Here is a 12,901-nt window from a genome sequence, read left to right on the forward strand (position 1 = left end):
TCAATCCGTGACTGAAAACTTTGTCATGCTGCATTCATACTGAAAAGTGTCAGTGTAAAGTCCAAGACTAGTGAGCAAAAATTACGTAGCGATACTTTAATAAAATTGGAGCGCTTGAGCAATCTCCAATTTAAAGTGCAATTTAATTTTATTCTATGGAACATCTAATCAAAATCTTCATAATTCTTTTGTCTAATCTGTCTCTCCATCTCTGCTCTGGACAGACCCATTCTTCCTCTGTCCATCCTCATCAATCTAACTCCATAACATTTCACCCCATCCCAGAATGCACTGCTCCTCTCCATCTTTCCTTTACATTCTCCTCTGCTTCCTCATTAAGGTATAGCAGTGATTTTACCTTTAACACTCTTCTTGTTTGTCTTCAATAATTCTAATGCCTTTCAGAGTCATTTCTTATAAACAAATTGAGTATCACTCTCCTTATGTCTTTTTTAAAGCAGTAAATTAAAGCCAGAAATACTTAATGGCATAAAAAAAAAACTTTTATGGTATTTTGGTATTTTTGGTAGTATCATTTTTGGAGTTCGAAAGACCAAAGAAAACAAGAAGGCTTTCTTGGAAGGAACAGCTTTGGGAATTTCTCCTTTTGAGTTCTATGGAAAAAAGAAAGTCATACAGTTTTGAAGCATTATTCATTTTTGGGTAAATATTTACTTTAACTTAACCAAAGATGATCACAACATTTGCTGCAATAAACTCTCAAATCTACATTTTCTGTCTGCCACCAGCAGTAGCACAACATCCTTTACTGTAAGAAAACAAACAGATGTTCCTCAGTCAAATGGAGACTCATATACTCCCAAACAGGTATATGACCATATCTGCGGTATGACGCATATCCATAATCTCTCAGGACTCACATGATGTGCAGTCTGACTGGAATGAGTCTTCTGGGAGATTGTTGGCATGCTGTAGGCAGGACTTGAGAGCACTGTTAAGGGCGGCAGCTCTCTTTGATGGACTCTCTCTCTTCATTCAAATGGTTGGTTTTCTAATGAGAACGTGCCAGTGTAACACACACTTGGGTGTAAGCATCTTTACATTCCAGCTGACCACAGGAAGAGAGAGAGCATTCCAAAAGTCCTCTCTTCCATCGCCAGATGCCTGACCTGAAACTCTAGCTCCACCCCCGAACAGTTCAAAAGTGACTGGATCATTACAAAATCGTCTCAACATAGGAGTTTTTCAAGTTTCACGGGATGCTTTTAGAAGTATCTCAAGAATGATGCAATCCAGGCATGTGTGAATAATGTGACTCCAGCTACAATTTAGCTAAAGCATACCTGTGCATGCATTTCACTGCAGTTTCCAGCTGAAATTAACTTTGGACGCAGTAAGAGACCAACAAAATGTGTTCCTTTTTATAGAAGTATCTCAAGAAGACCAAAGAAAACAACAAATTGATTACGGGGCAGGTAATTGATTAAAAAGGTCAATTTTTAGGTGGTTACTTGCACAATAATATTTTAGAACTCAGTATACTTTTACCACAGTACCTAATTTGTAAATCAAACCGCTCATTTTGACTTAAAAGGATACTCCATCCCAAAATGAAAATCACTTACCCCCATGTCTTTCCAAACCCGTAAAAGCCCCGTTTGTCTTCAGAACACAATTTAAGATATTTTGGATGAAAACAGGGAGGCTTGAGGCTGTCCCATAGACTGCCAAATAAATAACAGTGTCAAGGTCCAGGAACGTAAGAAAAGCTTCGTCAGAATACTCCATCTGCCATCAGTGATTCAACCGTAACGTTATGAAGCGACAAGAATACTTTTTGTACACGAAGAAAACAAAAATAACGACTTTATTCAACAATTCCTCTCCTCTTTGTCTCTCCAAATCAGAGTAGCGCCATTTTGGCAATTCTGAGCAGTACGCAGATGGCGTCTGTTTGAAAGAAAATGCAGTCTGTTTCGAAAGAAGCTATTTAATCCGTCAGACTCGTTGTTTGACAGAAATGTGCTAAATGTATTCTGAACTATTTTCTATCTGATTTTCCCCAGCATGTCCTCTCAGCTCTGCCTTATAATGTATTATCCTTCGTTTTTATTCTCTTTTCTTCACTTTCTGTCCCTGATCTCCCATTGGCTGGTAGCTCACAGTAGGCAAAGTGTCTCTGATAGTCAGTGCTAGAGCTGACAGTCTGGTTACCCTCTATGAAAATGATCATAGGCCACTGGCAAGCAGCTCAGACACTCCGGTAAGCCACAGATAAGCTGTTTAGTTGTTTTAAATCTAAAAACAGTTATGAATTAAATTAGGAATTATATGGACTCATCCTGTGCAGCTAAGTTCACGTTGTTAACATGTACAGTTTCATCATCATTTACTCACCTTAATGTTGTTACAAACCTGTATGACTTTCTTACTTCCCTGGAATACAGGAGATGATTTTCATACAATTAAAAGCAAATGTGAACTGGGACTATCAGGCTCCAAAAATGTTACCATGGTTGGTTACTCTTCTAAATAGTAAATTAGATAAAATCTCTCATAGAGGTTTACAAACTGTACAGCAATGTAAATAATTTATTCTGCCTGATGCAAAAATGTTATGTGAAGAAATATGAAAAAATGCAGCAACATTTCAAATGTCACATAACTTTTCATCATGATGTGGCGTCCATATTAACTCAAAATAAACATGGCTATTTTGCACTTTTAATGCAAGTTTAAAACATTCATTCAAATAATGAGTCAGAAAAGATGTCTGAAATTATTTTTAGCTAATTCATCACTATGAGCCAAACTGGAAAGTCAAATCAAGCACAGTGCATTGTGGGATACAGTACCCAGCACTGTTTGAAGATGTACTGCATATTTTTGGCTATTGCAGATGCTTTTCTTTTTGCAGAAACTAGAAGCATTTCATCACATTAGCAATCTCAGTGTAATGTTTTTGATTATATTTCACATGACAGCTCAGTCAGTGTGGATGTTATTTTCAGGGTTATTTTCAACATGTTTTAATCAACACAATCTTAAACAGTTTTTCTTTCTTTCTTTTTTCCCCCCTAGCCTTCCTTAAAAAGAGAATTTCCGAGTCTGGGAGATATGTGCCATGCGTGTAAGAAACGGGTGTTTGCAGTGGAGAAGCTCAGCACGGAGGGACTCCACTTCCACAAGGAATGTTTCCGCTGTCATACCTGCAGAGCTCCTCTGCGCCAGGGAGGACATTTCTTCGATTCAGAGGAAGGTACTGTGAAAGACCTGTACTGCATTCTCACTTTCTCATTAAATTATTTAGTTAACCCTAAAAAAAAAAACTAAATTGACACCCTAAAATTAACTCATCATTTACTCACACTCATGTTGTATAAAACCTGTATGGTTTAATTTTTTTCTGTGGAATACAAAGGTCCAGGCTGCCTTTTACTATACAATGAAGGCAAATAGGAGCTAAAGCTGTCAAGTTCTAAAAATGGCACAAATCACCATGAAAGTACTCCAAATTACTATATTTCAAGTCTTATTGAACCATATTACAGACCAAAACAAGCAATTGTTTGGGTAGGCCAATGTATGCCATTAATTTTGCAATTGCAAAAAGAGTTCAGCCTACAGACACAAGCGGTTGCAAGGGCAATCTGACAGTAGTTAGCTTCCAAGTTATTTATTAAAATCATATACAGTATACTAATCTATGAATAAAAACAGTGTTTAAGAGCTTGACTAAAAAGTTGCTGTTATCTAAAAAACCAGAACTGCTTAAGTACTAAAAATAGCACCATCTCCATTCTTATAGGGAGTTTTTATCATTTATTTATAGTTTGTAAGTATATATTTTTTATTTTATAGTTTATTGTTTTTCATTTTCAGTGCACAGCAAATATAATATGTAAACAAGATTACAGTTTTGAAAGATACAGGCATTGTTTCTGAATGTCTAAAGTCAAGAAAACATGTCAAATTAATAAACATTTGTATACCTGGCTAGGCTATTCACAATGGCAGCGACCAATCCACAATATTTGACATTTATGTAACAAATGCAGAGGTTCCAATTTGTAAACAATATTATTTACACATAATCCATCAGAAACTCTTGCACGAACTGCAGTTTTTAAAAGCACATGACAAATGTCCCAACCTGCTCCTGACAGCGATTGGCTGCCGCCTGGTGTTTTTCACTTGATATTTGCATGAAGTTGAGCTTTTCCAAAATTTTCTTAAATATTTTTTCCACATTTTTCCGGCTAATTTTCTGACTAATTACAACATGCAGTGTGAATCAAATTAACTCATTCATTCTATTCAACAAATAAAATGATTATTAAGTGTGAGAAATAAATAAGCATACGTTTGCACATGGATATTTCCATGAATAGCTTAAATGAGTGTTCTGCATTAGGTGAAAAGGCCATGTCCACTAGATGTACAGTCATGGCCAAAAGTTTTGAGAATTTCATAAATATTGGAAATTGGAAAAGTTGCTGCTTAAGTTTTTATAATAGCAATTTGCATATACTCCAGAATGTTATGAAGAGTGATCAGATGAATTGCATAGTCCTTCTTTGCCATGAAAATGAACTTAATCCCTAATCCCCAAAAAAAAAAACCTTTCCACTGCATTTCATTGCTGTCATTAAAGGACCTGCTGAGATCATTTCAGTAATCATCTTGTTAACTCAGGTGAGAATGTTGACGAGCACAAGGCTGGAGATCATTATGTCAGGCTGATTGGGTTAGAATGGCAGACTTGACATGTTAAAAGGAGGGTGATGCTTGAAATCATTGTTCTTCCATTGTTAACCATGGTGACCTGCAAAGAAACGCGTGCAGCCATCATTGCGTTGCATAAAATGGCTTCACAGGCAAGGATATTGTGGCTACTAAGATTGCACCTAAATAAACAATTTATAGGTTCATCAAGAACTTCAAGGAAAGTGGTTCAATTCTTGTAAAGAAGGCTTCAGGGCGTCCAAGAAAGTCCAGCAAGTGCCAGGATCGTCTCCTAAAGAGGATTCAGCTGCAGGATCGGAGTGCCACCAGTGCAGAGCTTGCTCAGGAATGGCAGCAGGCAGGTGTGGGCGCATCTGCACGCACAGTGAGGCGAAGACTTTTGGAAGATGGCCTGGTGTCAAGAAGGGCAGCAAAGAAGCCACTTCTCTCCAAAAAAAAAACATCAGGGACAGCTTGATCTTCTGCAGAAAGTATAGTGAATGGACTGCTGAGGACTGGGGCAAAGTCATATTCTCCGATGAAGCCCCTTTCCGATTGTTTGGGGCATCTGGAAAAAGGCTTGTCCGGAGAAGAAAAGGTGAGCGCTACCATCAGTCCTGTGTCATGCCAACAGTAAAGCATCCTGACACCATTCATGTGTGGAGTTGCTTCTCATCCAAGGGAGTGGGCTCACTCACAATTCTGCCCCAAAAACACAGCCATGAATAAAGAACGGTACCAAAACACCCTCCAACAGCAACTTCTTCCAACAACAGTTTGGTGAAGAACAATGCATTTTCCAGCACGATGGAGCCCCGTGCCATAAGGCAAAAGTGATAACTAAGTGGCTCGGGGACCAGAATGTTGAAATTTTGGGTCCATGGCCTGGAAATTTCCCAGATCTTAAATCCCATTGAGAACTTGTGGTCAATCCTCAAGAGGCGGGTGGACAAACAAAAAACCCACTAATTCTGACAAACTCCAAGAAGTTATTATGAAAGAATGGGTTGCTATCAGTCAGGATTTGGCCCAGAAGTTGATTGAGAGCATGCCCAGTCGAATTGCAGAGGTCCTGAAAAAGAAGGGCCAACACTGCAAATACTGACTCTTTGCATAAATGTCATGTAATTGTCAATAAAAGCCTTTGAAACGTATGAAGTGCTTGTTATTATATTTCAGTACATCACAGAAACAACTGAAACAAAGATCTAAAAGCAGTTTAGCAGCAAACTTTTTGAAAACTAATATTTATGTAATTCTCAAAACTTTTGGCCACGACTGTACAGTAAACGTGACCGCAGCTTTACACTAATGATTATAATAGTTTATTTTGCTCCTGTAGGAAAGTTGTACTGCAAACTCCACTTTGCACAAAGGAAACCCTTAGTGAAGAATGGGAGGACACAAATTCTACACACGGTAAAAACTAATTTTTGCGTCATCTCTTTTTTTTTTTTTTTTTTTTTTTTTTTTTTTTTTTATAATTAATCGATAGTTGTCTTACAGCACACCTTTATTAATATTTTTTTCTTCAGACACGTAATGACGAATCTCAGGACGACTCCAGCTGGAGTCCAGAGGGATGTGAGCATCATCTCCAGGAAGAGTCTCCAGGTATCCTGTCCTCACTGAAGAGAAGCCTGCGCTGGCCGCTGCACATGAGCCAGACTGTGTGTGCTGTGCCTCGCCGTGTGTTTAACTGGCTGCATGCTAAAGCGTGGGCCACAGGAGTCCACCTGAGGGATAATGCAGAGGATTACGCCTTCCTGTATGAACTGCTCAGTGTGAGTCTGCCTCTGCTCGCCGTTCTCCATGAACAGCTCGTCCAAATGTACGCAGAGGCCGGACCTCTCAATCTACAGCCTCTGCAGCACTGGCTGGAAGAGCACATGGGCCCCTGGGTCTTAGTGTGAGAGAAACATCATCAGTTCCTTTAAAAGGGTTAACATGTAGATGAAAATGGCTGTGGATATTTATTCAGAACTGAAAAACAGATAGAACAACCTTGATATAGTTTTCATGAACAAATCGATCTGAACTTGAGATGTCGGGGCATCAGAATTCCTTTCCTGCTTTTTTCCTGGTTTGGATTGTTATAATGGTTATAAAGGTTTGAGTAAAGAGAGAAAAAGTGTCAAACACAGAGTGAACTTCAAGCACTTTAATGAGTGAGCAGCCTTCATCTGCACAATTAAGAGTGACGTTCTGCTTTTAATTATTAATGAACGTTCTTTGTTGAGACTGCGAGTTTACAAAACCTGACCGATCAAGCTGCAAACACGAATGTTAACCGTTCAGGAACAAGTTACATTCTTCTCGCATGTTTACGCTTCTTATGAAAACCATACAGCATGGCTGTTAAAAGGAATGTTCCGGGTTCAACAGAAGCTAATCTATTTATAGCATCTGTGAAAAATGTTGTCGACTACCACAAAAAAGAACTGCATTTCATCCTTCATATTGTTAAAACAAACAAGAATTACAATGGAAGTCTATGGAACAAGCGATCACAGAGGGTTTAAAGCAGAAATGTGCATCTGTAGAAATTCATCAGAACAAAAGTATGTTATCTGAGCTTTAAAATTGTCAAAAATTTGACATTTTTTGTGGTTTTAACATACTAGTCTATTTTAACACAATGTGTTGTCATGTGGGTGCACTTTCAAAACAGCGTGATCATTTTATATTTTGTTAATTCCTGTTTATTGTCTTGTTCTATAGGCTTCCATTGTAAGTGCATTACTGTAAATGTGATTTTGTAATTTTTTTTTTTTCTGGTTTTTGCTATTATTTTCTTTGTTAATCTGTATACCACAGATGTGGTCCATAGAGCTTAATTTAAAGTTTAACTGTAAGCTCTAAACTGAGACTGTCTATGCTCTTAAACATGTGGTGTATATGTAACTAGGGATGCATAGAAATGGACTTTTTAGCAGATAGCAATAATTATTAATATTTATATGAAGTTGAAATATTGGGTGATATTAAATATCAATCAATATTTTGTGAGATTAATTACAAAAAATTGCTCACCTTAAAAATCCAGATTTAAATCAGGTGCAACAACAGGGAAAAAAATAAATAAATACATACATACATACATACATACATAATGATTGTTTTCCCCAAAACATATAACAACTTGACATACTATAAACCATTGGAATAAAGAAATTATACATGCCTATGTATAACATTGATAATATAACAAAGAATAAAAATAAACAATAGTTTAAAATAAAACATTAATAACAAAAATAAATCGTAGGCTCTGATTAAACTTTTATTTTATGTTTTTAATTGTTTATTTTTTTTATTTTTATGTGGGGTCCTATGATCATTTGGCCATAATTTATCAAATAAATATGGGCCTATCTGCTTATTTTACATAATGGACTGATACATATAAGATGAAAAAGTCACATTTACTGGCTAACATGACTACAGAGATCAACCATCCCTCTATGTAACAAAGATCAAATATGTAAGCATTCTCTCTTTGTTCTCAGCCTTATTTGTATAGTTCTCATGCAGAGCCACTCAACGGTTCCAAATGCATGTATTTTAATATCATCCATTTACTCCTGTAGTCTCAATCATACGCCAGTTTTGTGTCACTCAGATTCGTGTCACATTACATGCACCATCAAACTACTAATGCACCAGTAAAGTAGCTTTGGTTTGAATGAAAGACTTATGGAGTCGTGGCAGAAACACTACTTGGCGGTCTCATTTGATTTACTGGACTGTTACTGCGGTTTCTTTTGATGTCATTTGCTACCTATAATGTACTGTCTGAGGGCAGTGTAATTCTGTACTTACAGAATTTACAGTAACACATTTAAGTGCAATTAAAATGCAATTTTTTTTTCGGTCAACTTACTGAGAAGTATTAATAATACGAAACATGCTTTTTGTTGACACTGGAAGACGATTGTTAGATTTTGATCTGTTTATTGGTATGAATAGTGATTGCAGATTGATCATCAAATGACATGCATGAAAATAAAGCATGGATAATTAAATCCATTTTTGTGCATTAGCAATTCATTTCGAAACACTGTTTACAAGCTGCGTTTTAATGATTCCCTTCTCATGTATGGTTCTCCTTTTTTATTCACTTGTAGTCCTTTTTGACCTCTCCACTGCGTCTGCTCCTGACTTGCTGTGAGCAATGCTGATCCAGATGTGATCATCTGCAAGGTCTCTTTCTGCAGTCACTCGTAGTGTCTTTGACCTTCCAGAGCCTGTGGAAATGCATGCTGCATGACACTAATCGCCTGCCTCTGGTTATTTCACCTGCACGTCACGTCTGACATGTTTCTCTTTTCTGTCTTTCTTCAAGGCTTATTAATTACTTGCTCATGCAGCTTCTGTCTTTTCTTCCTTTCTTTCTGTTTCAGAGGTGGCTTACATTACAGAAACCTACACGCAGGAGCCCGTGTGCCTCTACGAAAGCAGATCATTAGGCCTTTAAAGTAGCACCTTTTATTGGACATGTTGTAAAACTGTTTGAAGTTTTTTCACTGTATATTTTCCATTTGAAACATTTGTTGTTGCCTTATTTATGTTAAGCCATACTCTCGCAATAAAAGAAAGATCAAAGTCTTTTCATTTTTACATATTTTTATTTTCTAGTTGGTGTGTGTTACATTCATTACTATGATATCCTAATACACATTTTAAATAAGAAATATTTATATTAGCGGTTGATATATGGGTTTTTTCACTCACTTGTCCCCCTTGATGTAATGCGGGGAACGAGAAATGCAGAAGATGAGGATCAAAGCCCAAGGGGTTTGTTGAAAGTCCAAATGAAAGAACGAAAAACAGAGAATAGGAAGGCACACGAAACAAACAGCAAACATTGACTGACAAAGTGCAAATGAAACAAAATGGCTATTAATACCCAGGAGAACAAAGCACTAACAAGCAACAGGTGAGACTGATTAATAGCCATGGCATGATTATTAGTTAAAAGTCACAATTATCTTTTTTATTTTTTATTCTGTGGTGAAAAGTCAAAGTTTTGTTTTTTGTTTTTTATTAATTGGTGAAAATATTATTAAAGTAATATTTGTAAGATATAAACAGAATTGTGAGATGTAAACTCAGAATTGTGAGGGAAAAAGTCAAAATGATCTTTTTAATATGTTTATTCTGAGGCAGAAATGTCCTTCTATAGATTCTGCTTTGACTTTGTTTAGATTTTTATTGGAGGAACAAAAAATAGACAAAGTAGTTGGACTATTGTGTCTAAAAAAGTAAGTTACTGAATATTAATCCTTGTTTATATACAGTATATATATATATATATATATATATATATATATATATATATATATATATATATATATACTGTATATACATGCTGTTGCATAAGAGCAATCATACTTGTGTTGTTTATTAGGTTATTATCCATAAAGTTTAAGATGGACTATATTATAAATCTATCTTCTGTGAATGACTATGCATCATTTTTTACATATCAACTCAAATAACAGCCTTATTATCAAAGCCACAATTTAAGGTAAGATGCCACAGGTGAATATGGTCAATAAAAAACATATATATATATATATATATATATCAACTATATATATATATATATATATATAGATATATAAACTTGATTAATCAGTGCATTAAGACATTTGTTGTTGTTGTTGTTTTCTTCAAATATGCAAATAACGCATTGTCTAATGAATATGCACTAATTTGCATAAACATCCAGAACAGAAATCTGAACATTGATATTGAAGCCAGGTTCAAAATTCAAAATATGTAAAATTTGGTGTAGGTTCTCCTAAAGAAGAAATTCCAGGCTCAGTGCATGAGGGGAAAAAAATTAAATAAAATAAAAAACAAGGAAAACAGATCTTTAAAGATAGTTGTATTTTAATTAAAATCCACATGCACAAATAGATGTGCAATTAAAAAAATAATAACTTAAGTGTATTTTGGATGCTTTCTTTCCACTGGCCTGAAAGAAGACAATGCTTCTACCTGTAGTGTTTTAAAAATATGATATGGTCACTGGTCATACATTCCTAATTCTACATGATCATAGTTTAATTCACATATTAGTTTTATATATTCACAGATCCCTTTCTTAATATGGTAAAACTATGTGAAACGTCACAATCCAGAACCCTTAAATTCAGCTCTAAAGTGAACTCCAAAATTCTTTCCATTACCAGACTCAAGTGGATGAGAAAAAAAAAATGTTTTCAAGACCTGTAAGTGATGATAAGTGTTCAGAGTGACCCTGGATGAGACCTTCTTTCTGGCTGGACATTAGACAGATATAGGTTTTGGGGGTGAGGTCCAGGCTACATGTTTCATCCCTTTCATGTGTGACTGTTGCTGCTTTCTAAAGCCTTCAGCACGGTGTAGTCTTCATCAGTGCATTATCTCACTCCATAGTTACAGTGTTGTGCTTCAGCATGGATACTATCACACAAAACACCAGTATTCACATTTTAGGTTACAGTGTGTTTGTTCTTAAAACACAGAGCTGAAATATTTTCTGTTTTAAATGTAACATGTTCAAATAACACTACAATTCACCCCCCTGAAGCTTTTTAGTTACTAATTGCTGAAATATTATAGATTCTTATCCAGCTGAAACAAATGCAAGGTTTTGTTCGGTCATATCAAGATACGTAAGGAAAGGTGGCTTGCATGTTGCAAGGTCAGTTTAATTAAAACCTCATTTTAATTTGATTATTCTTTTTATAGGTTGGGATGATGAATCAGGGTCATTTCCATGGGTTATATTTGACTGATTTGCAAGGGAAATACTAAAATTTCCTGTTGTCATTCATTCATTCAGAAACAAACAAACACAAAAATAAATGAGAGATACATTTATGCATAAGAATAGCAATAAATAAATAAAAATAAGACCAATGAGTTTTAATCTTCACGGAAGCCTCATAAACTAGAGCCGTCAGCTTTAAACAGGAGAGAGTAAATATGGCTCATTAACGCCCCCAAGTGGTTTAACAATAGCAGAACAGACTGTCAGATTTTTTTTTATTTTTTTTTATTTACATGAATGGCGGTGCAAAACTACTTGATCTTCAAGAAATGTTGCTGCCGAGAACAAAATTTTATGAAAATTCAACAGAGGCATCAGTTAACTATTACAGAAAGTTTACTAATACCCATTTCAGTGATTCTGAGAATGTAAAGTTGATGAAAAAAAAAATAAAAATCAAATTGCCTCTAAGCAGTCAAGTAAAATATTTTGCATCCCCAAAGTCAAATTTGGTGCAGAATCTTTTAGTCTTTATAACCTCCCCTTCAAATTCCATCTCATATTTTCAGTGAGATTTAAACCTGAAGACATTCTACAAATGATTCCTGAACCAAGCTTCAGTAGATTTGGATATTTACTTTAGGATGATTGTTCTGCAGGAAAGTCCATTGATCCTCAAGCTTCAGTCTAGACAAAATCGCTACTCTGGAGTCAAGACATCTGCAAATATGATTAAAAGATTAAAATGAGACAAAACTAAATAAGAAGATCAGCACTTTTAGAGTTTCATCGCCTATCTGATAGTATTGGGACAGTTGGCTCACAGGTGTTTCTAAGTGTTCAGCTGTGTCCTGTTGCAATAATTGTTCAGATATTAAAAGCAGGGAATGTGCTGTGTCAGTTATAGCCATTGCTTCTGCATTTTGAGTCTTGCATTTGATGATGACACACACAAACCAGGATGAAGACGAGGGAGCTGACTATGACTATTCTATATGGATATAAGAACATAGTAATTGAGAATTCGCAGATTCGATCACATCACTGGATATCATACAAAAGGAATACTGTGAAATATAAATCAAAAGAAATAAAATAACAACATAAAGTCTTATAAAGAATCATGACTAATATATACGTTCACTTTTTTATCCACATACACCAATTATTTATGCATATTTTTATGTTTGCACGCTTATGTTTACAAGCCATATATTGTAGACTTTAAAGCATGTTCATTGTGTGTGTAGTAAGATTTTCAGTATGTACCTTGCTGTCACGTTGGCATAGGCTATAAAACATCAAGCTGACTTCGTGCAAGGCAGACTTCTTGCATTGTGAGTTTTTGAGGGAATTTACAGTATCCATGCATTTTGTGATTTTGCTATTATTAATCGGTGTGGTTTATAAGAACGTTTGCTCAAGCTTATTGCATTCAACCTTTGAATCTGA

General features: G+C 35.7%; 1 protein-coding gene across 1 annotated transcript in view; it reads left to right on the forward strand.

Moving 5' to 3' along the window:
* The window catches only part of LOC109057463 (F-actin-monooxygenase MICAL2-like), a 52,117-nt gene extending 42,807 nt beyond the window's left edge, over positions 1-9,310 (forward strand). Inside the window, exons 20-22 of the mRNA XM_042761043.1 lie at positions 3,043-3,220; positions 6,029-6,105; positions 6,222-9,310. Coding sequence (XP_042616977.1) covers positions 3,043-3,220; positions 6,029-6,105; positions 6,222-6,599 — 633 coding nt within the window. The 3' untranslated portion in view covers positions 6,600-9,310. The remainder of the gene's footprint in view (positions 1-3,042; positions 3,221-6,028; positions 6,106-6,221) is intronic.
* The last annotated feature ends 3,591 nt before the right edge of the window (positions 9,311-12,901 follow it).

The sequence above is a fragment of the Cyprinus carpio genome, chromosome A7 (assembly GCF_018340385.1).
Source record: "Cyprinus carpio isolate SPL01 chromosome A7, ASM1834038v1, whole genome shotgun sequence".
Taxonomy (NCBI): Eukaryota; Metazoa; Chordata; class Actinopteri; order Cypriniformes; family Cyprinidae; genus Cyprinus; species Cyprinus carpio.